This window comes from Stegostoma tigrinum, chromosome 29 (assembly GCF_030684315.1).
Source record: "Stegostoma tigrinum isolate sSteTig4 chromosome 29, sSteTig4.hap1, whole genome shotgun sequence".
NCBI classification, from domain to species: Eukaryota; Metazoa; Chordata; class Chondrichthyes; order Orectolobiformes; family Stegostomatidae; genus Stegostoma; species Stegostoma tigrinum.
Genome location: NC_081382.1, coordinates 8,077,323 through 8,103,541, shown reverse-complemented (window position 1 = coordinate 8,103,541; position 26,219 = coordinate 8,077,323). Strand labels below are relative to the sequence as shown.

Sequence of the window (26,219 nt, the reverse complement as noted above, 5' to 3'; positions counted from 1 at the left end):
TAATCCCCACTCTTTGACCTGTCTGTCTCCTCTCACCCTATCTTCGCCTTTATCCATCTTCTATCCGCTTTCCCCTCTCTCTCTGTTTATTTCAGAATCCCCTTCCCCTCCCCTATTTCTGAAGAAGGGTCCCAACCTGAAACGTCGAGCTTTCCTGCTCCTCTGATGCTGCTTGGTCTGCTGTGTTCATCCAGCTCCACACTGTGTTATGTCAGAATCTTTTGTCATTTTTTTTAGGTTAGATTCCTGACAGTGTGGAAACAGGCCCTTCGGCCCAACAAGTCCACACCGCCCCTTGAAGCATCCCACCCAGTCCCATCCCCCTATAACCCACACACTCCTGAACACTACGGGCAGTTTAACATGGCAGATCCACCTAGCCGGCACATCTTTGGACTGTGGGAGGAAACCGGAGCACCCGGAAGAAACCCACGCAGGCACGGGGAGAACGTGCAAACTCCGCACAGACAATTACCCGAAGCTGGAATCAAACCTGGGTACCTGGCACTGTGAGACTGCAGTGCTAACCACTGAGTAACCGTGCCACCCCGTGCTGGGTTTGGACCATCGTGAGACAGGTTAGTTTTACCCTACTGATGATGTGTTGTTGCAATAGTAATCCTGCTCAGTACGAGAGGAACCGCAGGTTCAGACATTTGGTGTATGTGCTTGGCTGAGGAGCCAATGGTGCGAAGCTATTATGACTGAACGCCTCTAAATCAGAATCCTGCCTAAACGTAATGATACCCTAGCGCTGCGATCTCTGGTTGGCCTGGGATAATTGACTCCAGTCGGTGCATAGTGCCGCTCAATTCAGGGCAGGAGCACGGCCGTATGGGCGCCGCCTCTCTCCTTTAAACACACAGCATGTTCGAGGGGAACCTGGTGCTAAATCATTCGTAGACGACCTAATTTTCCACGTTAAGGACATGGATATCAGTCTAATTGAAGCAAAAAGTACCCTAAAGGGGACCACATTCCCAAGTCATTAATGTGTATCCACTGGCAGAAAAACTGTATTCAATATGCAAGGTGGTAAGCCATTTCACTGAGACCAGTCAACAGGCAAGTCCTTAGCCATGTCTGATTATTCAGAGAAATACTTTGTTGTTAACAAGCCCTTTCGATCTAGGCTGTCCCGTGAGAAAAGCTTTTAAAAATGGGAACGGAAATGACAATAACAGTCCACCAAGCAACAGCAGGCTGCTCATCTATCCAAGGCAACATGACAGAATGTAGCCTGGTTGGTCTCATTAACTCAGCAAGGCAATTTGTTCAGAGATAGCAGGATTCTCGGCAGTGTGGAGGAACAGAGGGATTGTCAATAGATCACTCAAAGTTGCGACCCAAGTTGGTAGGACTGTAAAGAAGGTGTGCGGTGTGTCGGCTTTCATTGCCAGGGGAACTGAGTTTAACAGCTGTGAGGTAATGCTGCAGCTCTATAAAAGTCTGGTCAGACCGTACTTGGAATATTGTGTTCAGTTCTGGTCACCTCATTATAGGAAAGATATGGAAGCTTTAGAGAGGGTGCAGAGGAGATTTACCAGGATGCTGCCTGGACTGGAGGGCAGGTCTTATGAGGAAAGGTTGAGGAAGGTAGGACTTTTTTCATTGGAGCGAACAAGGATAAGAGGTAACTTGATAGCGGTGTACAAGATGATGGAAGGCATAGATAGAGTGGACAGTCAGAGACTTTTTCCTCAGGGCAGAAATGACTATTATGAGGGGATATAATTTTAAGGTGATTGGAGGAAGGTATAGGGGAAATGTCAGAGATAGGTTCTTCACACAGAGACCGTGGTGGGTGCGTGGAATGTGCTGCCGGCAGTGGTAGTGGGCTCAGATACTTTACAGACTTTTAAGTGACTATTGGGTAGGAACATGGAGGATAGTAAAACGTAGGGTGTGCAGGGTAGATTGACCTTAGTAGGATAATAGTTCAGCACGACATTGTGGGCTGAAGGGCCTGTACTGTGTTGTATTGTTCTATGTTCAGTTCTTTTCCCAGGCTGCCCTTCTACAAGAAAGATGTTGTTAAACTTGAAAGGATGCAGAAAAGATTTACAAGGATGTTGCTGGGGTTGGAGGGTTGAAATTAGATGGAGAGGTTGAAAAAGCTGGCGTTGTTTTTCCTGGAGCATTGGAAGTTGAGGGGTGATCTTATAGAAGTTTATAAGATCATGAGGGGCATGGATTTTTCCTAGGGCAGGGGAGTCAGGACTAAAAGGCATGTGTGTAAACAGATGAAGCGAGGCTTCAAGGGCCCAGAGTCACTGCCGAGGGCTCCCAGGAAAATTCCTTCCTGACTGTTTACTTGCAAGTGTGCATTTCAACCACTTCAATAAAATGACATCTTGCACCGTACACGAGCTAAAGTGGTGATGCATTTTGGATGCTCTGTCGCAACGAAAATATCTAGTGAAAACTGTCCCATGCCCTTAAGAAACAGCACCCTCCTGGGAGGGTCAGCTGGGCTGGGGTCCAGAGCGTGTTGAGAGGCTTTCCCAGGGAAGAATACTGATGTGGCATGATGAGCTCAAGCCCTCTCAGACTGGCTCAGAAAAACAAATCACTAACTAATGGGACGGAGTGTGTTTGCTTTCAAAGCAATAAATTTGCTGGTCAATTTTCTGGGGAGCTGCCAAGCATACAGAATGTGAATTTGTACGGAGAGGGAAAGTGAGCCCAAGCTGGGGTCATGCAGCTGTTCATTCTTTAACATCTGGCAGAGAAGAGTCTCCATTCTGTTTCGTCAACTGTGGAAGATACAACCCAAGACAGCAAGTGAGTTAATAGGGGAACCAAGGAAAGCAGCAACTTGAACTTCTATCATCCCACAGCTGATAAAGCATTGGTTTCTAATATTATGTGTTAAGTATTTCACAGAATAACAAGCACTTTACAAAAAATAATGTTGGAAATAATAGATCTTATCTAATGTCAGAACACAGGAGAGAAGGTGTCTTAAGTGTACTTCTCAACACAAGAAAGGAAATGAAAAGTTGTTTAAGGTCAATGCTGATGTACAAATTAAATCAACAATGTCTTTGTGATGAGATGAATTCGGCAGCGATGTGTGCTTAGTGGGGCACGACGGGACGTGTAATTTGGTCCACAAACGAGCTAGAGATTGATAAAGTCAAAGCTTGGCTGTGAAAGTCTCTTTTACATCCATGACTCCCCATGGAACAGCAGAATGTTATTAGCTTGTAATTGTACCTGTTATTCCCACACAGGATTGGCTGAAGGCCAGCCCAGAGCTGTACAAAAGCAGAAAACTGGGTGTGAGGATTCTCCTTCTCAGGCTCCTCGTCCTCTTCTGAAGTGGCATTGGTGCTTGTGAAGTTGTTGTTCCAGCTGGTAGTATTGGCAGCAGTAGGTGGGCTTTTGCCTGCACAAGCCCCCTTTGGGAGCAGCCTGGCCAGTCCCGATAAGGCATCTACATCCTTCAAGATCTTTTCCACCTCAATGAGGTCTTCAAGTAAGGCCTGAAGGTGATGCTGGACGGCTGTGCTGTTCACCTCATTCAACTTGAGCTACATATGGGAAAGAAAATAATTACTCTGTAATAGCAGAAGGTTACAGTCGGTACAGTAGTTACTCACAATGCACAAGATAACACAGTCACAAAGTGATGTGAAGGGTCAATGTGAATTGATGTTTCAGGTTTGATATTTGATGATTGGCCATACTCAGTTATTTTGTAAAATCAACTCCTTCAAGCCAAGCACTCACTAAAACACTACAAAGTAAATCACTCGCTGAGGTGTGGTTGAATCCGAACAATAGTTTGTTGAACCTGGTACACAAACAGAACGCACACTGACTGAAAGTAAAGCCTGAACATCCAGCCACAGTTCTTTTCCTCCAGATTACTCATCAACAGTGCATTGTGTGAAAACTATTGATTTCAATTATTCTCATCACCCCTTCAACAAGACAGATATTTTAATCATACGTTTGCATTTAAAATTAGACTAAGGTCTATAAAAGCATGATTAACATTAAATGGTTTTCAACCCTTTCTTTAATTCAGTTTGGTGTTTAGTTGTTTAGAATTTTTCTTCCACACCTAATTCCGCATTCAACGACTTTTGCATTCATAGCCACATCTTGTGTGCAACCTGCACACAGACCCCTCCAGAACACATACAAACATTACAAAAGTTCAGGAAAAATCAAAGTAGACCAGCAAAGAAGCGCTGTCATGGTGGCGGGAGTCTGCAGAGAGAACTAGTGCTAAAATACAAACTCTTAACACTGCACTTTGCCTGTTATTTCATGAAGCCATGTCATCTAGCAGGTGGGTAGGAGTATTCTATAGTAGCTTGAATGAACTCAACTAGATAAAATTGAAATGTGAAGGTAGTTATGAATAGTACTGATCTCACGGCCTCCATTAAGTGATAATCATTGGCAAAACATTCTACACAATGAATGCTGCTGAAGTCTATAATGTGCAGACAAATGGACGACTGGGATAAGTTACAAGCATGTGGTACGGTGGTAGAGTCCCCACCTTTGTGCCAGGAGGTCTGGAGTCATACCCTGCCTGCTCCAGAAGTGTGCGATACTGTCCCTGGACAGGCCAGCAAGTGTGTTTGGACTCTAACAGCTACAATAACAGCTTCACTTGTCTGACACTGAACCAAAACAACTGAGAAACCACAGGCCCAGAGTACTTCCCTGCCTTGTCACTATGGTTTTATGTACATGCCACCTTACTCCCTTTGTGCCATGAAAAAGCCCAGAAACTATGATTGTTACTTGCAAATTCTGGTGTGGTTTTTTTTTTACATGGAACATGGGTCATTTGGTGCTCATCCTTAATTGCCCTTGTGGAGATGGTAATGAACTGCCTTCTTGAACTGCTGCAGTCCATGTGGTGTAGGCATGTCCACAGTGTTGCTGGAAGTAGTTTCAGAGCTTTGATCCAACAACAGTGAAGGATTGCCTTTGATGTCAAGAGCAGTCACTCTCACTGGAAACTCTTGGGTTAATCTCTTTTGTCCTTATTTGGACCAATGTATAATTTATGAGCTTATGCAGTAAAGAGCAATGATAGTTACTGGATTTGATTCGGTCCAGAAGGCGCGAAGTGACTGTAATACAAACCAATTTTTTCAGTGCTGGATCCATCCATGCAACTACTCAAGGGAGCATCCTTAGTCTGATTGTTAAGAGAGAGCAGTCCAAAGCCAAATTCCACTCTGTTTTCCCCATTGTAAGAAAAATCGGTAGAACATTATGAGTCAGAGGCAGGGTAGAGATGAATCATTGGAAATTAATTTTCAAGTTCAGATGATAACAAACATTCCAAATTCATTCTCGCGATTTACGACATTCTCCAAATCCCTTGCGATGTCATTGTAATTGTTCCCAAGCACAAAATATGCTACATGAATTTCTTTACAGCATAAAGGGGGGGGGGGCACGTATTTTTGTTGCGTTCTATCTACTTAGGTTACCAGGTAATGGAGCACCAATACAAGAACCTCCTTAAAAAGGAATGGTGGGACAAGATTTGTGCTAGTGAAGTCCTACATGCCAAGTGGTTGGTGATAGCTTAGTTTCCATTGGCACAAAAGCAGGGTAGCATTATGTGCAATTTCAGGGTTGAAGTCTGCAGTGCATCATCTCATATAATCGCTCTCTAGTTGGCTTTAGTGTGAGATTGTTCCACCACAAGGGACTGTATTTGACAAATGAGAATTTACAATTGTATTCCAGAAAGAAAAAGCAGTAATACAAGTCTGACTCATCATGTAGATTCAAAACGTAGTATAACACGCATGCTTATTTCCAAATATTACTGGCTCTTTCTTTCTGGAATGCCTGTTTCTTCAGGGTATTGTTATGAATGTGAGGTTTTATAATATGCTTATATTTTAATGGGTCTATTTAATTTGATGTAAAATGCACTGCTGGAAAGGGACATAAAACCTGCTACTCATCCAGCCCGCTGATGAGCCTGTGTGACCTTGCGTGACCAAAGGGATACAGGCCACAGGATAACTGTCGTGGAAATTCATGACTCGGGTTTAACAACAGAAAGCATGGGAAACGTTGCCGTGGTTAGAGTGACAGACTTTTAAGACAGTCCGATTAACACCCTGGTCACCAAGGGAGAGAGAGATAGGAAAAGGAAATAAACATGTTCCCCATTAGCGATCAAGCAGAACAACGGTGAGAGCTTATCACCTGGTGAAGACAATGGAACCTGGGTAAATTTGAAGCCACACGAAGACATACCCTGTCAAGGCCAGGAGAAGGAAGCAGATGAGTGGTCCTTCATCACTGGGAGTCGGTCTGGGGAAATTTTCAGAAAACTGGAGATGAATTTGGATTTTATGACTCAATGAAATGAAGAGAGATGACTGTTGGGAGCTGGGAATAATTTTGAATTTACTCCTTTAAAAATAGAACTCTGAAAAGAGTGCAGCGTATTGTACAACTATCGGTAATGTTAAGACATTAAAATGAGATGTGTCTTTTTGCATTTAGATTATTAGTTGCGAACGAAATATAATCAGTCGAATTGATTTCAGTTTTTCTTTTGCAGTTGAAAAGCATTAAAACTTGAAAGCATGTACAAATCTTTTAAGTTTGTCATCGGGAAATCAAATCTTTCAAAATTCATCAATCTGTATGTGAACCATAAACAACATCTTTTCAAAAAGGTTGTGTCAGCTCCTGCAGAATGAGCCAACACAAGTAGTTTAATTGACTTTAATGTCATCCTTATTTCCACTGCATATGAAAGTGATTATTATGAACAGCTTTATTAGAATGGTCCCAGAGATGAGATATTACAGTTACCTGGGCAAAGTGAGGTGATTAAATGCATTAATTAAAAGTCAAGTACTTACAGGTGGCAGGAGAACTCATTATATAATTGCTTAAGCACATAAAGAGACACTTAGGAAAGCTAATGGTGGGATATAGAGTTAAGAGCAACATATTTGTAATGTTTCACTCTATAAATAAATCCAAAATGCAGTAAAGGATGATTTCTTAATGTGGGTTGTCCTCCCTAGGGGAGGGAATACTCGGAAGAAATTTGGTAGAGATTTTTGAAATCATAAGTAGTTTTGGCAGAGGAAATATAGGGAAACTAATTCAGTTAGCATGAGGAACAAAAACAAGCAGACATAATTAATAGTGACTGGCAATAGAACCAGAGATGGCTGGGGAAATCGATGTAAGAGGAAAAAATTGCAGGCGTGTGGGGTTAAAACAGAGAGATGGGAGGAACTACATCTCCCTTCACAGAAGCTGTCTTGGACTGAATGGGCCGAGGGACCTTCTTGTGTTGTTCTGCTCTCTGGACAATTTTTCATTGAGATGACAGACATCTCTCCCACTGGCGACGGAGGTCTCTCCCACTGGCGACGGAGGTCTCTCCCACTGGCTACTGAGTGAGCAATGCCCCCATCCCACCCTCCCCCCACACTTTCTTTGACTCTGCCTGATTAAGTGGCTGATCGGCTTTTGTGGCACAGTGGTAACGCCCCTCCCTCCAAGACAAAAGACCTTAGTTCAAATCCCACTTGCTCCAGAGTTATGTAGCAAAATCTCTGAACAGGTTGATGAGAAAATAGCTACGAAGACTTGTACATCTCTACAGTAATAGTTCGCGATCATACCACTAGGGCACCCCTCTAAGCAGAAGACCCGCATACGAGTCCCTCCTGCTTAGAGCGACAGAAATGGCCGAGTGACATTATCAATTAATCCAGAGACCCAAGCAATGTTCAGGACTCAGGTTCAAATCCTGCCAAAAATGGTAATGATCTAGAATTAAAAGTGCAGTGATGGCTATCCAACCATTGTTGATTACCAAGTAAACTTCATCTGGTTCCCTAATGTCTTTAGGGAAGGAACTGCCACCCTTATTTGGTCTGGCCTACAAGTGACTCCAGACCCACAGCAATGTGGTCGACTCTTAAATGCCCACTTGGAAATTAGGGATGGGCAATAAATGTTGGCTTAGCTGGCAACATGCAAATCCCCTAAATGAGCTAAAAGTAAATCTGAACAGGTTGATTAAAATATTCACATATACAAAGGCACCCCCCCCTCCCCCGCCCCCGGTAGGAGGCTACAAGGTGGTATCATCCCAACCGTCCTGTCTGATAACACAATCTCCCTGCCTCCCAAGCTATCTTTTGGAGTCTGTTTACTTCCACCCGATGATTCTCGATCTCAACAGTGCCCCATGCAATGCTTCAAGCTCACCTCTGCACCTGCTCTCTGGGCATCAGGAGTAAAGGTAAATGAGAGAGAATAAAATCTCAAAACGGTAGAAGCTTCCCCTTAACAAAAAATCAACAACTCATGAGCCAAAAGAAATATGCGTATTTATGTAGCACCTTATGTGACCTCAGAACATCCCAAAATGGTTTACAGCCAACAAAGATACAAGACATCAAATGTCATAACTTCCTTCTCATCAACATGTTACTTGTATTGGCCACTAGTTCTATCAAATCTCATCTGTTATTAAACTTCATCTATCAAAGCAAATAATTCAACATGAGGCCACTTTTTGGAAAGAAAACACAACCTGTAGTTCTTCACACCAGAGGGTTATTCATAGTGCTACAGGGCATCCTACTAAGATCCTCTACACCAGTTTGCTTCCCATTTTCAGAGAATACCCTTCCCTCTGCTCACCACATTCTGTAATGACAACATTTGAAACTTGCCATGTGCGAGAAATTGTAATTCTGCGGTCGGTCTTATAGCCCTCTGCATACATCATACCACACAGAGGAGGCCATTCAGCACATTATCTCAATGCTGGCTCTTTGAAAGAGGAATCTAAGAAGCTCCTTTCTCTATATTTTTCCTGACTGTGACAATTTTTACAGTGCAAGTGCAAATTCAATTTATTTATGAAGGCTGCCCCAACCATTTCCATTAATACATGCCTTATCCTAACAACTCGCTGCATCTAATTTCTACTTGTTCCTCTGGTTCAGTTGACAATAAACTCTAACCCGTGTCCTCTGGTAACTGTCAGCTCTGCCCTCAAAACATCAAAATCCTTCAAGCATTTCAATGGCTGCATTAAATCTCCCTTGCATATTCTCTGCTCTATGTATGGTACATGTTTGTCCAGTCCCAGATCATGACTGAAGTCCCTCGTTTCTGACACCCTTCTGGTAAACCTCCACATGGTAGACAAATTAGTAAAGTTAGATCACATGGGATTCGGGGTGAACTTCCCAATTGTACACAAAATTGGCTTAATGGCAGCAGACAGAGAGTGATGGTGGAAGGTTGTTTTTCAGACTGGAGGCCTGTGATCAGCAGTGTTCCACAGGAATTGGTAATGGGTCCATTTTTGTTTGCCATTCATATAAATGATTTGGATGAGAATATAGAAGGCATGGTTATTAAGTTTGCAGATGACACTGACATCGGTGGTACAGTGGGCGGTGAAGGTTACCAAAGTTACGAAGAGGTCTTGAGCAATTGGGTCAATGCACTAAAGAGTGGCAAGATGGAGTTTAATTTGGATAAATGAGGGGTACTGCATTTTGGTAAAATTAAAAAGGGCATGAATTATATAAATAAAATATGGCCTTGGGTAGTGTTGAAAAACAGAGATACCTAGGGGTTCAGGTACATTATTCTTTGAAGTTTGCATCACATACAGACAAGGTGATTATGAAAAAGGCACTTAGCACACTTGACTTCATTGTTCAGACCTTTGGCTATAGGAATTGAGAAGTTATATTGAGGTTATACAGGACATTGGTGAGACCTCTTCAGGAGTACTGTGTCCAGTTCTGGTTGCCCTGTTACAGGACAGATATTGTTAAGATGGAGAGGGTTCACAAGAGGTTTATCAGGGACGTAGCCATGAATGGGGGGTTTCAGCTTATGGACCGGCTGGATAGTTTGGGACATTTTTCACCAGGGCTCTGGAGATTGAGGGTTACCCTCAATCATGGGGGAAATAAATAAGGTGAATGGCAGGGGTATTTTCTCTAGTCTGGGAGATTTCAAGACTAGGGGCTATATTTTTAAGGTGAGAGGAAAAAGATTTGTAAAGAAATAAGGGACAATTTCTTTACACAAAGGGTGTTGAGTATGAAAGAAGCATCCAGAGGAAGTGGTAGATGTGGTACAGTTACAATGTTTAAAAGACACTTAGGTAAGTACATGAATAAGAAATATTTGGATATAGGCCAGGAGCAAGCAATTGGGACTTGGTTAGTTTGGGATTATGGCTGGCATTGGTTGGACTGGAAACAAACCCTATGAATCTAAGCACTTCCCAAACGCTTAACATTTTCTCCAATGTGTCCAGAATTCAACAGAATACAGTAGGGGAAGCCTAACCAGAAACAAATATTTCCCAAGAATTGGTGAACAAGCCTTTCCACTGGTCTTGCAACTCTGGAACATTACTTCACCTCTCTCACATGCTACAGTTCGCTAAGTTATATATAAAGGGAATTAGGAACATGTAGTTCTCAGTAACCTCATCATAAGACTAGACCAGAGCTCTATGATCCTTTAATGCATAGCTAGATATCTTGACAGACAATCAAATGCATGTTTGCTGTTGTGCAACTTTGTCTAGTTTAGACATTGCACAAAGACAGACTCATTTAAGATGAAAACAGCTAACATGGTAACAATGATGGGAAAAAATAAGGCAGGAGTGAAGACACCCAGATCTCCTACATGGAGAAATGAAAGGCATAGAATAAGTAGCAAAATTAAAAGTGAATGAGTCAAAGATTTTGTTTTCTGAAGATAAGGTCTAAATTTGACTCACCTTCTCTACAATTTTCTGGATGTCCACTTGGCTTTGAAGTTTATTGGCGAGTTCCCGAAAATGCTCCTTCCGTAACTTGGCGGTGGTGTTACACACAGCCGCCCGGTAACTGCTGAGCCGAACCTTCCGAGAGGCAGGGATTGTGAGGATCTTCTGCAGATCATCCTGCTCATCGTTACAAGTCAGGTACTCCAATACTTTGGGTGCAAACAATATATTCTAGAAACCAGAATCAAAACTTTCATCAGGTGAGAGAGAAAATCAGAAATAATACACTAACCTGCTGCTGCATAAGCTGAGCCGACTGTCAGGCCACAGTACACTGATTTATCAACTTGTGGCAACTTTCTCCCCTGTTACTGGGAACCTTGATCAATAGATGAAAATAATGTTTTAACATCTCATGACCCTTGACCTTGAAACACTGCACAATAGAGTTCATTTCTCAACTGGGACGACAGCCCAGAGGATGCTACAGTCTCCTGTTTTGGCCTTACATTCTCAGTTCCATCAGTGTTAACGAGGCTCATTCCTACATCTCCTCAGGCAAAACGCCAAGGTGGTGACCATAGTATCCGGGATTCAAAGCTACATGCTAACAGTTGGACAGCATCTTGGGGATGTCAGGTCACGTAAAATGAATGGTGCTTTGTGGTGCAGTGGTACTGTCCTTACCTCTGAGTCTGGAGACACAAGGCCAATACCACCTGTCCCAGCAGAACTGCTTTATAACATCTCTGAACAAATTGGCTACTGATAAATATCACTCAAAATTAGGAGCTCAGTGAGGAAGATTCCAATGACGTCCTGCTTTATCATGCCTCTATACAGAGAGTGTAACAGTGTAAAGACCACAGTGTAAATGTTCATCAGTTTGTCCTGGTGTGTGTGTCCAGTTTTCACCTGCCTAAGGCTCTTAGAACCCACTTGTAATATTTATAGTCAAAGCATCAGCAATTACAAAGACATCGAACCTAAGCTGTAACGGGCAAGAATGATTATTTTTCCATCATTCATTCACGAAGTATTTATTGCCCATCCCGAACTAGTCTTGAACTGAGTGGCTTGTCAGGCCAATTCGGAGGTCAGTGAAGAGTCAGCTACATTGTTGTGGGTCTGGATCACACGTAGGCCAGACCAAGTCGTGAGTCAGTTTTTCTTCCTTAAAAGGCATTAGTGAACATTTTTACCAAAGCCAACAGTGTCCTTCATTGATAACACAGCGTGAGGCTGGATGAACACAGCAGGCCAAGCATCTGAGGAGCAGAAAAGCTTGGTGTTTCGGTTCAGGACCCTTCTTCCTTCATTAAACTAGCTTTTAATCCCAGATGTTCTTATTCATGTATATTTAAAGTTTACCATTGGCATGGTGGGAGTTGAGCCTGGCTCTGGATTGCTAATCCAGCAATATCACCACAATACCACTGGCTCCCCAATCTGCATGTTGAAATGAATATCTTTAGTTAGGCCACTCTTGGAATATTGGATACAGTTCTGGTCACCACACGATCAGAAGGATGTGGATGCTTTGGAGAGAGCACAGAAAAGGTTTACCAGGATGTTGCCTGGTATGAAGGACTTTAGCTATGAAGAAAGATTGAATAAGCTGGGTTTGTTTACACTGGAATGCAGGAGGTTGAGGGACAACCTGATAGAAGTTGATAAGATTGTGGATGGCATGGATAGAGTGAAAAGTATGAGGCTTTTTCCCCAGGGTGGAGAGGTCTATTACAAGGGGACAGAAGTTCAAGGTGTGCGGAGGAAAAGTTGAAGAGCGATGTGCCAGGCATGTTTTTCAAACAAAAGGTGGTGAGTGCCTGGAACGCGTTGCCAGAGGAGGGGGTGGAAGCAGACGCAATAGCAACATTCAAGAAGCACCTGGGCGAATACATGAATAGGAAGGGAACAGAGAGATAGGGATCTTGTAAGTGAAGACAGTTTTAGTGGGGAAAAGGCAAAATGTGTCAGTGCAGGCCAGGAGGGCCAAGGGCCTGCTCCTCTCCTGTATTGTTCTTTGGTATTTAGAATCTTTGTAAATAACAGTGTAGTGAACATGAGACATGAACTGTTAAAGTATGATATTATTCCATTTCCACCCTGCAAGCCACTTAATTGAGTAAAACATTATTGGCTGGAACTTAAGTACAGCAACAGGACTACAAAAGTCATCTGCAATTGTTTGTCATTAGAATTTTTAACCTAGTCAATAAATCTAAAGCATTACCTGGTTCTACTATGTTAAAATGGGGTCCATTCAGTTTATCAGTCGTATCTGCAATGCCTTCCACATACACACCAGCATTTACATAGCTTATTCTATTTAATGTTACAGTCTGGTACCTTTACTAGCTCCTTACTCTACAAATTGAAACATTTGTGTTTGTGGCTCCAGGTACTTTATGAACAAATTACAACAACCACTGCCATTTCATAGAATCATAGGATTCCTCCAGTGTTGAAGCAGGCTATTTGGCCCATCGAGTCCACACGAACGCTCCAAACTGCATTGCACACAAACCAACCCATACTACCCTATCCCTGTAATCATGCATTTCCCACGGCTAAACACCTTGCCTGCACATTGCTAGGCACAATGGGCAAGCTAGCATGGCCAATCCACCTAACTTACACATCTTTGGACTGTGGGAGGAAACTGGAGCACCCGAAGGAAACCCATGCAGACTTGGGGAGAATGTGCAAACTCCACACTGAGGATCGAATTGAACCCAGGTGCCTGGCATTGAGGCAGCAGTGCTAACCACTGAGTCAGCGTACTGTCCTATTTATATGGTGTTTAGCAGGCATTTCAACAAGGATGCTCGAAGATAAAATTTGGCATCAAGCCACAAAGAAAGATCAGGTCAAGTGACTAGAAATGTGATCAGAAAGTTTAACTTTTAAGGAACATCTTAGTGGTGGTCGGGGGTGGTGGTAGAGAAGAGGAAGAGTTTGTGTAGCTTGTTGCAGGGGAATTTTAGCTGTCAGTGGTGGAGTTAGTGATGAAAATGAGAGATGAAGCAAGAGCTCATCATTAGAGAAGTGTGGGGAACTCAGGCTGCTGTAGGTCTAGTAGAGGTTGTTGAGATAAAGAAGGGTGAAGCCATCAGTGGGATTGAAAATCAGGATGAGAATTTTAAATTGCTAGAGTTGTCAGTCTGTGAGGTAATGTAGGTCACTGAGCACAGAGCTGATGGGGAAATGTAAAAAACATCCTTTCCAGCTGAAGAAGGTCCTCTGCAATAATCTTCTTGGTGATAAGGTCTATATCTTATGAATACTGATGCATTTCTTCATCAACATCCTCAGCAAACTCTTCACCTTGATGTTGTTACTAATTTGAAAATGTAAATGCAAAACCTGACAAATATAGCTTGAAACAAAGTTTACAGATTTGAATACATCTTAAATTTTAACCCATCTACTCCCAGGTGAGATTGATGATATTGGAAGTATTATAGGGACAAAAAAAAAATGCTCTTGCTCTCAAATTGGAAACGATATTCTCCGATGCAATGTAATGCTTTCCATTATAATTTTTTGTCTGCATGACACCTCCAATGGCATTAGTCTCGCCTAAGGTGGTGGTGGGGAATTTGTAATTTCAAATATATTCCAATCCATACATTTCATTTCAAGCTATTTTGTCAGGTTTTGAATTTATATTTACAAATGATAAAACAAGACATTCCTGTTCGAATTGTTAAAGATTGATGGCTGGTAAGTATGTTCTTAAAACCATGCATCAGATCCACAGGATCAAGCAGCACTGCAACAACCATTCAGCCCATCATAGCCATGCCAAAAGACTACTATCCAAGTAGTCCCAATCCTCTGCTCTTTACCTTTAGCCCAGCAAATGTCTCGTTTTTTAAGGATACATCCAATTCCCTTCTGAAGGTTCCTATTCATTCTGTACTTTATCAGGCAGTGCTTCCAGCTCATAGCTTGCAAGGTAAAGGCCCAAGCCACACTTCAGTGATTTGAGCACACGTTCAAAGCTGCCATTCCAGTAGAGCAGTGCTGTTGTGCTAATGAGACGTTAAACTTCTTGGGAATATTAATTCATGCACAGCAAAGATGGCAGGGGATTGGTGGCCGAGTGCGCACGGGAATATGGATGGACGCCAGTGTGATCCAAGGCAACCACACCTGCGGTTAGTGTTGGCAACTCAAGCAACTTTGGGTCAGAGTCAGCAAGAGCTGGAGACCATGCGATAGACGCACTGGTACATCGCAGAATGGGGAAAAGCTATCTGCACATGCTGCGCGAGGAGGCAGTCATACATTATGGATAAGTTCATTTGATTTGGTCCTTTGTCAGGGGCAGTGGGGTGTAACTGCACTGAGATAGATAGACGACTAAGAGGTAGAAGTGGAGGTGCCTCAGCATTTGCAGTTGATGAAAAGATTTGAGGTTGGTGTAGTCTGCACAGATGACTGCAGGGGATGCAAGGTAGCCAGGCAAACTGACCATTTTAGGCTGTAATAAAATTTGGCTATTTTGTCGGTGGTGGGGGTGAGACAGGACTAAGGAAAGCATTTCTGAACAATTTGGGGTTTGATTAACTAAAATCTCTGAGTTATTATCTCAGCCATGAGCAGGTTGGTATGGATACATGTAATTGAAGAGATGAACAAGAAATTAGATTCAAAACTTGCTGTAAGAGAAATAGATTTCAATCCATGGGACACACGCAACGGGAATGGAAATATGGGAGCTGTACCATTCTTTGCCTGGACTGTGCAGGGATGATTGTCCTGGCGAATCATCTAACTTTGGGAAGGAATGGCTTAGTGGTGTTATTGCTGGTATTATTAACCTACAAACGCAGGTAATGTTTGGGGAGATGGGTTTGAATCCTGTCATGACAGACGATGGAATTGGAATTGAATAGAAATCAGGAATTAAGAGTTTAAAGATGACCATGAATCCACTGTTGATTGTCAGGAAAAGCCCATCTAGTTCACTAATGCCCTTCAGGGAAGGAAACTGCCATCATTGCTTGGTCTGACCTACATATGACTCCAATGTGGTTGACTCTTAACTGCCCTCTGGGCAATCAGGGATGGGCTTAAATGCTGGCCTAGCCAGCGATACCTTCATCTTGTTAATGAATTTTTAAGAAATCTGCAGAAAGGGCTTTAAGCTAAATAGTCAACAAAGGAATCATATGGAGGAGAGTCGCAGTAAATCAAAGGGAAACTAAAAGGTAATGATTTGAATAATAATGAGCAGGTGGGACAGGAAAGAGAGTACAAACCCCAAGTACACTACACATAAGATCAAAGAGTGTAAACTGGGTAACAATTAAATACACTTCACCCAATTGCACGTAAGATGCATAACAAAATGGCTCAATTGTTAATGCAGTCAGAAATAAATACACATGATTTGATAGCCACCACAAAGATATGGGTGCAAGGCAACCAAGGCCAGGACCCGAATATGAAAAGGATATTTGATATTTTGAAAATACAAGAAGCTAGGAAAAGATGACAAGGCAGTTCAGTTAATAAAGGATATAATTAGTACAGCAGTGAGAGATTACCTTAGCTTGAAAGGCAAAGATGTAGAATCAATAAAATAAGAAATAAAAAAAGTTAACAGCTCACTTGTGGGTGTAGCCTACAGCCTCCCAAACAGTTGACAAGACGTAGGATTGAGCATTACAGGTGGAAATAAATGGAAGTGACATAATCATCATGCAGGACGTTAATTTATATGTAGATTAATTCAATCTGACTGTCAATGACAGGCTAGAAAGTGAATTGAGTGGCCATAGTTTGGACAAGTCCTTAGACCATTATTCTGTAGCCAACCAGGGAATAAGCTATTCTAATTGCTGAAAATACCAACAAGACAGAATTAATCAATAATCTTTTGGTGAAGAAACTTCCAGGTGACAGCAATCACAACATGATGCAATTCCTTGTTCAGTCTGTGTGTGTTGTTCAGGTCTCAGACTGGTGTTTTAAAAATACATAGATAACCATAAAGATATGAAGTCAGAGCTGATCAAAGTCTAGGAAATTATGTTTGAAGGTAGGACAATAGAGATATAGTGGAAAATTTTCTAGGAATTGTTAAATAGCTCAACAAAAATATATGCCTTTGAGAAAGAAGGATTCTTTGAGAAGGATGTATCATCTGTGTCTAAATAAGCAAGTTAAGGATCTTATCAAATTGAAAGAAATGCTATACGAACCTGCAAGGACGAGTGGTAGATCACAAAATCTATTAGATTTTGAGGACCAGAAAAGAATGACTAAAAATAACAATAGCTAAACAGAAAGTACAGGTATGAGAGAAAGCAAATGAGTCAGATTAAAAACAGATAGAGTTCTTCCAAGCATTTACATAAGAAAAGATAACTACAGCTGGTGTTCGTTCTCTAAAGTGTCTGGGGAATTGTTAATGAAAGAAGGACATAGTCTAGATGTTGAATGAATATCTTGTGCTTCTTCACTGTAGGAACTTTAGAAATCTTCCCCAAGATAACTGAAAATCACGAGCTGTTAGGCAGGGATGAACTTAATGCAATTAAAATCATCACAGACAAGGAGCTGGGAAAACTAGTAGACCTTAAGGCTGACAATTTGCCAGACATCAGCATGGATAAAGCCCAGTGCACTTTGGCACACAAGGTCAGAAGTGTGACACAAAATTCTTGTGAAGTACTGCAGTTGGCACAGGCTTCCAACATCACGCACGCGCAGAGATTTGACACAGCATGTGTGCAGAGGTTGGAAATCTACTCATTCAACAGCTTGCTTGTGCACACACAGGTCCAAACACTTGGTCCGAGCATGCACAATGACTGAAGATCACATCCCTAGGATGAGAAGAAACTGCTCAACTGTGGCCAAGAGATGTGTGCAACGTTTCTGAACAGCAGTTTATTGGCCTGGACCCACTTCCACATTAGCGCAGATTTTAAGGGGAATATTTTTGGAATTTTTTTGTAGTAAAGCCATCGATCTAAGTCTGAGAGTAGATTCTAAGAGGAAATGGGCAGGTTTTTTGGTCAAAAGAGGCGATTCCTCTGCTTATTCTGTTATAGAACATAGAACATAGAACAGTACAGCACAGAACAGGCCCTTCAGCCCACAATGTTGTGCCGACCATTGATCCTCATGTATGCACCCTCAAATTTCTGTGACCATATACATGTCCAGCAGTCTCTTAAATGACCCCAATGACCTTGCTTCCACAACTGCTGCTGGCAACGCATTCCATGCTCCCACAACTCTCTGCGTAAAGAACCTGCCTCTGACATCCCCTCTATACTTTCCTCCAAACAGCTTAAAACTATGACCCCTCGTGCTAGCCATTTCTGCCCTGGGAAATAGTCTCTGGCTATCAACTCTATCTATGCCTCTCATTATCTTGTATACCTCAATTAGGTCCCCTCTCCTCCTCCTTTTCTCCAATGAAAAGAGACCGAGCTCAGTCAACCTCTCTTCATAAGATAAGCCCTCCAGTCCAGGCAGCATCCTGGTAAACCTCCTCTGAACCCTCTCCAAAGCATCCACATCTTTCCTATAATAGGGCGCCCAGAACTGGATGCAGTATTCCAAGTGCGGTCTAACCAAAGTTTTATAGAGCTGCAACAAGATCTCACGACTCTTAAACTCAATCCCCCTGTTAATGAAAGCCAAAACACCATATGCTTTCTTAACAACCCTGTCCACTTGGGTGGCCATTTTAAGGGATCTATGTATCTGCACACCAAGATCCCTCTGTTCCTCCACGCTGCCAAGAATCCTATCCTTAATCCTGTACTCAGCTTTCAAATTCGACCTTCCAAAATGCATCACCTCGCATTTATCCAGGTTGAACTCCATCTGCCACCTCTCAGCCCATCTCTGCATCCTGTCAATGTCCCGCTGCAGCCTACAACAGCCCTCTACACTGTCAACGACACCTCCGACCTTTGTGTCGTCTGCAAACTTGCTGACCCATCCTTCAATCCCCTCGTCCAAGTCATTAATAAAAATTACAAACAGTAGAGGCCCAAGGACAGAGCCCTGTGGAACTCCACTCACCACTGACTTCCAGGCAGAATATTTTCCTTCTACTACCACTCGCTGTCTTCTGTTGGCCAGCCAATTCTGTATCCAAGCAGCTAAGTTCCCCTGTATCCCATTCCTCCTGACCTTCTGAATGAGCCTACCATGGGGAACCTTATCAAATGCCTTACTGAAGTCCATATACACCACATCCACAGCTCGACCCTCATCAACTTTTCTAGTCACATCCTCAAAAAACTCAATAAGGTTTGTAAGGCATGACCTACCCCTCACAAAGCCGTGTTGACTGTATTTGATCAAGCCATGCTCTTCCAGATGGTCATAAATCTTATCCCTCAGAATCCTTTCTAACACCTTGCAGACGACAGACGTGAGACTTACCGGTCTATAATTGCCGGGGATTTCCCTATTTCCTTTCTTGAAGAGAGGAATTACATTTGCCTCTCTCCAGTCCTCAGGTACGACTCCAGTGGAGAGCGAGGATGCAAAGATCTTCGCAAGTGGCGAAGCAATTGCATTTCTCGCTTCCCAAAGCAGCCGAGGACAAATCTGATCCGGGCCTGGCGACTTGTCAATCTTAATGTTTGACAAAATTTTCAGCACATCAGCTTCGTCTATCTCTATCCATTCCAGCATGCACACCTGCTCTTCAAAGGTTTCATTCACTACAAAGTTGGTTTCTTTCGTAAAGACAGAAGCAAAAAACTCATTTAGGGCTTCCCCTACCTCCTCAGGCTCCACACACAAGTTCCCTATGCTATCCCTGATCGGCCCTACTCTTTCTTTGACCATTCTCTTATTCCTCACGTAAGTGTAAAATGCCTTTGTGTTTTCCCGGATTCCTTCTGCCAAGCCTTTCTCGTGCCCCCTCCTGGCTCTCCTCAGACCATTTTTGAGCTCCTTCCTTGCCTGCATGTAATCCTCTCTAGCTGAACTTGACCCTAGCTTCCTCCACCTTATGTAAGCTACCTTCTTCCTTTTCACTAGAAGCTCCACCGCTCTCGTCATCCAAGGTTCCCTAATCTTACCCCTTCTTGCCTGTCTCAGAGGGACATATTTACTCATCACTCCCAACAACTGTTCCTTAAACCGTCTCCACATGTCGATAGTTCCCTTACCATGGAACAACTGCTCCCAGTCCATGCTTCCTAACTCATGTCTAATCGCATCATAGTTTCCTCTTCCCCAATTAAATATCCTCCCATTCTGCCTAATCCTCTCCTTCTCCATAGCTATGTAGAATGTGAGGCAGTTATGGTCACTATCACCAAAATGCTCTCCCACCACAAGATCTGATACCTGCCCCGGCTCGTTTCCGAGCACCAAGTCTAGAATGGCCTCTCCCCTCGTCGGCCTGTCAACGTACTGCGTTAGGAAACCCTCCTGAACACACCTTACAAAAACAGCTCCATTCAAATCTTCTGCTCTAAGGAGGTTCCAATCAATATTAGGAAAGTTAAAGTCACCCATTACAACAACCCTACTGCGTGCACACTTTTCCAAAATCTGTCGACCTATGCTTTCTTCAATCTCCCTGCTGCTATTGGGGGGCCTGTAGTAAACCCCTAACGAGGTGACTACTCCCTTGCTTTTCCTAATTTCCACCCATACTGACTCAGTAGGCAGATCTTCCTCGACAATGGAAGCTTCTGTAGCTGTGATACCCTCTCTGATTAGTAGTGCTACACCCCCTCCTCTTTTTCCCCCCTCCCTATTCTTTTTAAATGTTCTAAACCCTGGAACATCCAGCAACCATTCCTGCCCATGAGAAACCCATGTCTCTGTTAAGGCCACAACATCATAGCACCAGGTACTGATCCATGCTCTAAGTTCATCACTTTTATTCCTGATACTCCTTGCATTAAAGCAAACACACTTTAACCGATCCCTTGGTTCCTTCCCAGGAAAATCCTTCCCACTAGCTGGTCTACCTCTTGCTACTGCCTCACCTGCATCAACGCTCACCTCTGGTATACAGCTCAGGTTCCCACCCCCCTGCCATACTAGTTTAAACCCTCTCGAACTACTCGAGCAAACCTTCCACCCAGGACATTGGTCCCCTTCCAGTTCAGATGCAACCCGTCCTTCTTGTACAGGTCCCACCTTCCCCAGAAGGCATCCCAATTATCAACATATCTGAAGCCCTCCCTCCTACACCAGCTGCGCAGCCATGTGTTAAGCTGCGCCCGCTCCCTTTTCCTCACCTCACTATCTCGTGGCACCGGTAGTAAACCAGAGAACACTACTCTGTTCGTCCTGCTCTGCAGCTTCCATCCTAACTCCCTGAAATCACTTTTTATATCCTCAAACCTATTTCTGGCTATATCATTTGTGCCAATATGTAACACGATTTCTGGCTGTTCGCCCTCCCCTTTTAGAACTTTATACACCCGATCGGAGACGTCCCGGACCCTGGCACCAGGGAGGCAACATACCTTCCGGGAATCCCGATCTTGCCCACAAAATCTCCTGTCGATTCCCCTAACTATCGAGTCCCCTACCACGAGTACTTTTCTATTCTGCCCCCTTCCCTTCTTTGCCACAGTGTCAGGCTCAGTGCCAGAGAACTGACTACTATGGCTTTCCTCTGGTAGGTCATCCCCCCCAGCAGTATCCAAAACGGTATACTTATTGCTGAGGGGAATGCCCACAGGGGATCTCTGCACTGTCTGTCTGTCCCCTTTCCTCCCCCTAACTGTAACCCATCTATCCTCGACCTGAGCCTTAGGAGTGACCAACTCCCGATAACTCCTCTCAATTACCCCCTCTGCCTCCCGAATGATCCGTAGTTCATCCAGCTCCAGCTCCATTTCCCTAACACGGTTTTCAAGGAGCTGTAGCTGGGTGCACTTCCCGCAGATGTAGCCAGCGGAGACGTGTGCCACATCTCCCAACTGCCACATTCTGCAGGAGGAGCAAGCAACTGCCCTAGCATCCATACCCCACTTATCTGAACGCCAACTCAATACTAAAGTAGAAAGCTTACGTCAAATAACAATAACAAATTAATAACAAACTTATATTATTATGAAACATGTGAATCCAAAGATTAAAAAGTAAGAACTGTTCAGAGACTGTATAATGGGAGGCATCTGGTCTTTGGACTTTCATGATCAGGAAATGCCACTTGCCCCTTATCTGAATTTGTCTTCTGTAGCGAGAGGTTGGCAAATACTGTGATGGTCCCAACTAAGTTCACAGAATCACACAATCCCGAGAGGGCAGCCACTTGTCCCATCGAGTCTGCACTGACCCCCTGAAAAGCATTCCACCCAAAACCCCATATTTCTCACGGTTAATCCATTCAGCCTATACATTCCTGGACACCATGGGCAGTTTAGAATGGTTAATCCACCAAACTGCACATCTTTGGACTTTAGGAGGAAAGCAGAGCACCCACAGGAAGCCCATGCAGAAGCCTCCATTTACAAATAAAACCTCCATCTCTTGCAATAAAACACATTGAATAGTTCAAGGGGTTAAGAGAACAAAACATCAAGCAGATCCAACTTAGATGGAATGTGTGTGGACAGCAGATAAAGATCAAGGAGGCTCGTTACCTGGTGACAGAACTTGCAACAAAATCAAAAAGTGTACGTATCACTGCCAAACCTTAATAACATGCGCACATGAAAATATCGTAGGTAAAACGTCCGCTGAATTGAGCATATTTTTAAAATATGTCTGCACTCACAAAGGCAACGTACTTTTGCTGGTGGATTTGAAACATGAATTTCTCTTGATCCTTCCCTAGCTTGTTGCATACCTCTCTGGTAAGGCCATAAACATAGGAAATGCAAGTGAATGTAAATGGTTATCAGCGATCAGTCCAGCTGAGAAAAGTAGGCATGCTGTGGAAATTGTGTTTCTTTGAACTGTTCCTTGATTTTAAAAAGGTTGAGAAGCACTGGGATACAGGATTGTTAAGGTAACCAGAAGTGGACAGTGGGGATAAATGGGTACCTTTTGTGGAGAAGGTGAAAATTGTGGAGTGACAGAGGGATCAGTGATCACTTTATATCAATGACTTAGCTGAAGAGATCAAATATAAGGTAACTGTGCTGGCCAATTACACTAACACAGTTAAGAAATGAAGTTGCTAAGAGGAAATACAGTTTCTGAAAAGGAATATAGATAGGTTAAGTGAGTGGTCGAAAGACTCAAAGAACAAGAAGCAAGATATGCAACATAGCATATTATTTAAATGGAAAGTGAGTGCAGAACATTAGTGATATCAAGGGATTTAGGTACCTTGGGACACGAAGTACACAAAAAAAAATTGGTGTGCAAATACAACACAGGCACACAATTTAAGAATAAGAAGCCTCCCTTTTTAAGTAGAGGTGAGTGTTTCTTTCCTCCCAGGGGATCATTAGTATGGAATTCTCTAGTCCAGAGGGCAGTGGAGGCTGGCTCTCTGAATTATTCAAGGGAGAGTTGTATTTTTGATGGACAACAGAGTTAAGGGTTATGGCAGACAGAGAGCAATGACTTTCTTGAACGGTGGAATAAAACAAGGAACTGCAGGTGCTGAGCATCTAAAACATGAACAGAAATTGCTGGAGATACTCGGCAGGTGTGGCAGTGTCTGTGTCGAGGCTGGTGACTCTTCTTCAGCACCGTACAGAACCATCACAATTCCTTTAAAGATGAGGAAATGAATGTAAATGTTACAATTCAACTGACTGTCCACCCGAGAGTAGTCCACTGATAAGCTGCCTGAAAGAGAGTGCGGCTGTCCCATAAGCCCCAACAGCCTTTGAAGAGCAAGTGGGACAGAGGTGAACTCGGTCTCCTGCTCTTACTTCATCAATCTTCACCCCCACTTTCACATCATAGCATCTGTTAGATAATGTGTAACTGCTATTGCTGGATAAAGGCAGCTCAGAAATACTATGCAAGGCAAAGGATTTATATAGGTTAATAACAGCTGGGAGAATTTCAGCTCAACCATGAAAATAGGTGACCTCAAAAAAGAAGCTGACTTACGTGAAATGACCCACTAATTACAGTTTCTAAAGTTTATTGTGTAACAGAGACAAATGATGAAAACATGTTGCGCAAAACAAATCTGAGCTGCTCAAAGTTCAGAAATTCTAACAAAACTTTTCTTTATAACTTTACCATTATACCTCCTTTTCTCTGGGCGGCAATATCTGTATGAATAATAATTATCTGTCATTTGACTATCCCGGGGGAGCAGTGTTGCACAACTTCAGATGCCCTTGACCAACATTTCAACGAGACCCTGGCACAGCTGGTTCCCAGGAGTCTATCATCAGGTGGTCCTTTCTGTCTCACACAAGCAGCTAGCGATGATGGATCAGCATGCAAAAAACTAACAGGAAAGGAAAATTCAGCTCTATAGTGTTGATAACTAAAGGTAAAGGAACCACGCCTCTTTGATGTGCTCCTCTCAGGCTTTATAAAGTGAATTTTTTGTGAAGTTTTTTTTTCCTGCTGGTTCCATGCATTTTATTTAACTATAAACCGGACGAATTTCAGTAGTCTTCAGTCTCAGAAGATAAATATTGTATAATTATGTAATTTTACATCATCACAAGTCATTTGCGTGCACTTTCAAAATATGTGCCTTCTGGGTGAAATCTATGCTCAGTCACATGGTTTACATTTTATAGCACATCATATCCAAAATGTATGTCTTTTACATGGCTAATCTGTCATTGCCTCCAGTTCAAAATTAGGACATTCCTCACCTAATATGAGCATAAAATATAGGGCTTCACCAGTATTCAAGGAAGTGGCTTTTTAAAGGGCAAAAATATCTCTCTTCTTTGCTAGCAATGTCCATACTCAGAGTCACGACTGGATAAAAGCAGTTCGACAAGATCACCTTGATTGCTTTTACCCCCTCTACAAGAGAGATAGTTTCTGGGAATGCTGCAATTTCCAACTTCCGGTCTCTTTGGGGTCTATTCCCAACTATCGTTTACTGCTTACCACACCGCGCCCCCCCAGCGCACCGCTCCCCCCCACCCCCGCTCTACCCTACCTTCCTCGCTACCATCAGTTCTGAGGAAGGGTCACTGGACCCGAAACGTTAGCTCTGATTTTTCTTCACAGATACTGCCAGACCTGCTGAGCTTTTCCAGCAACTCCTGTTTTTGTTCTTGTGTTGAAACAGACTTCCAAACTCATTTCCATAAAGGAAGCAGCTCAGGCGGTTTCAGAGTATACCTGACTATGACTGCTGCGATATAATTGGTCACTGCTGACATTTAGCAAGAGAATGCTGTAAAATGGCCTTGGACAGCGTTGGAGCTCCTTGAATCCTTTAATTGACTCCTGTATATTTACTGACAGCAAGAGGTGCCTGCTTTATTTAATATCAAAACGATAAGACGAAGTGTATAATGGATTTTAAGAAATGACCTCATGATTTGGACTGTCATATTTATAGAAGCACAACTCCAACCTTCCTGTACCATTCAGTGAGCTGAGGCCAGGTCCAAATTGCTAGGCTTCAGTATTCTACAGAAACTATTTGAACTTGCATACTGACAGTTACAATCAAACATCCCTTACTTAACTCATATATACGCTTATCCCAATGGGAATAAAAACAGAAAATGCTGGAAAAGCTCAGCAGGTTTGGGTTCATCAGTAGAGACAGTAACAAGAGTTAATGCATCAGTTTGGCATGACTCTTCATCAGAACGGAGGAGTCCTGGAGGGTCGGGTACTTCACACACATTATAAAATTATTCCTGTTGTGTGACTAGAAATCTACAGCTAATTCCTGAAGCAGAACCTAAGTTGATACATGTTGGAGATATCATGTTTGAGTGGAGACTTTCAACTGAAGCCCCACACTAGCCCATTCAGGTAGATATAAAAGATCCCACGCAGGACCTTGAAGAGGAGCTGGGCAGATTTCTATAGAGTATTGGCCAATTTCTAACTTTTAACCAGCAAAATCAAAACAGACTATCTGGTCATTATCATGCTGATGTGTGGAAGTTGTTTGCCACATTTCCTACATTACAACAATGGCTACATGTTGAAAACACTTGTTGTAAAGCATTTCAAGACTGTGCAAGATGCAATATAAAAGCAACCATGCCTCCTGAGTGTGGTGCTGTTGGCTAGCTAATAGGGAGTTGCTCTATTCCTTTAGACCATATGGTTTGAGTTGATTCACCACGAGCAGTATGTCTCTAACAGGGCAGCACAGTGGCTCAATAGTTAGCCAGGGACTTGGGTTCGATTCCAGCCTCAGGCGACTACTTCTACGGTGCTCACACATTCTCCTCGTGTCTGTGTGGGTTTCTGCTCGGTGCTCTGGTTTCCTCCCACAGTCCAAAGATGCGCAGGTTGGGTGGATTGGCTATGCTAAATTGCCCCAAAAGTGTTCAGGGTTAGTCATGGGAAA

At 43.0% G+C, this 26,219-nt stretch overlaps 1 protein-coding gene across 7 annotated transcripts in view; it reads right to left on the bottom strand.

The window, feature by feature from the left end:
- abca2 (ATP-binding cassette, sub-family A (ABC1), member 2) overlaps positions 1-26,219 on the bottom strand; it is a 508,939-nt gene that overhangs the window by 255,538 nt on the left and 227,182 nt on the right. For all 7 annotated transcript variants that reach the window (XM_059638365.1, XM_059638369.1, XM_059638363.1 and 4 more), the window contains 2 exons: positions 10,796-11,014; positions 3,220-3,536 (listed from right to left, as the gene is read on the bottom strand). In XM_059638365.1, coding sequence (XP_059494348.1) covers positions 3,220-3,536; positions 10,796-11,014 — 536 coding nt within the window. The remainder of the gene's footprint in view (positions 1-3,219; positions 3,537-10,795; positions 11,015-26,219) is intronic.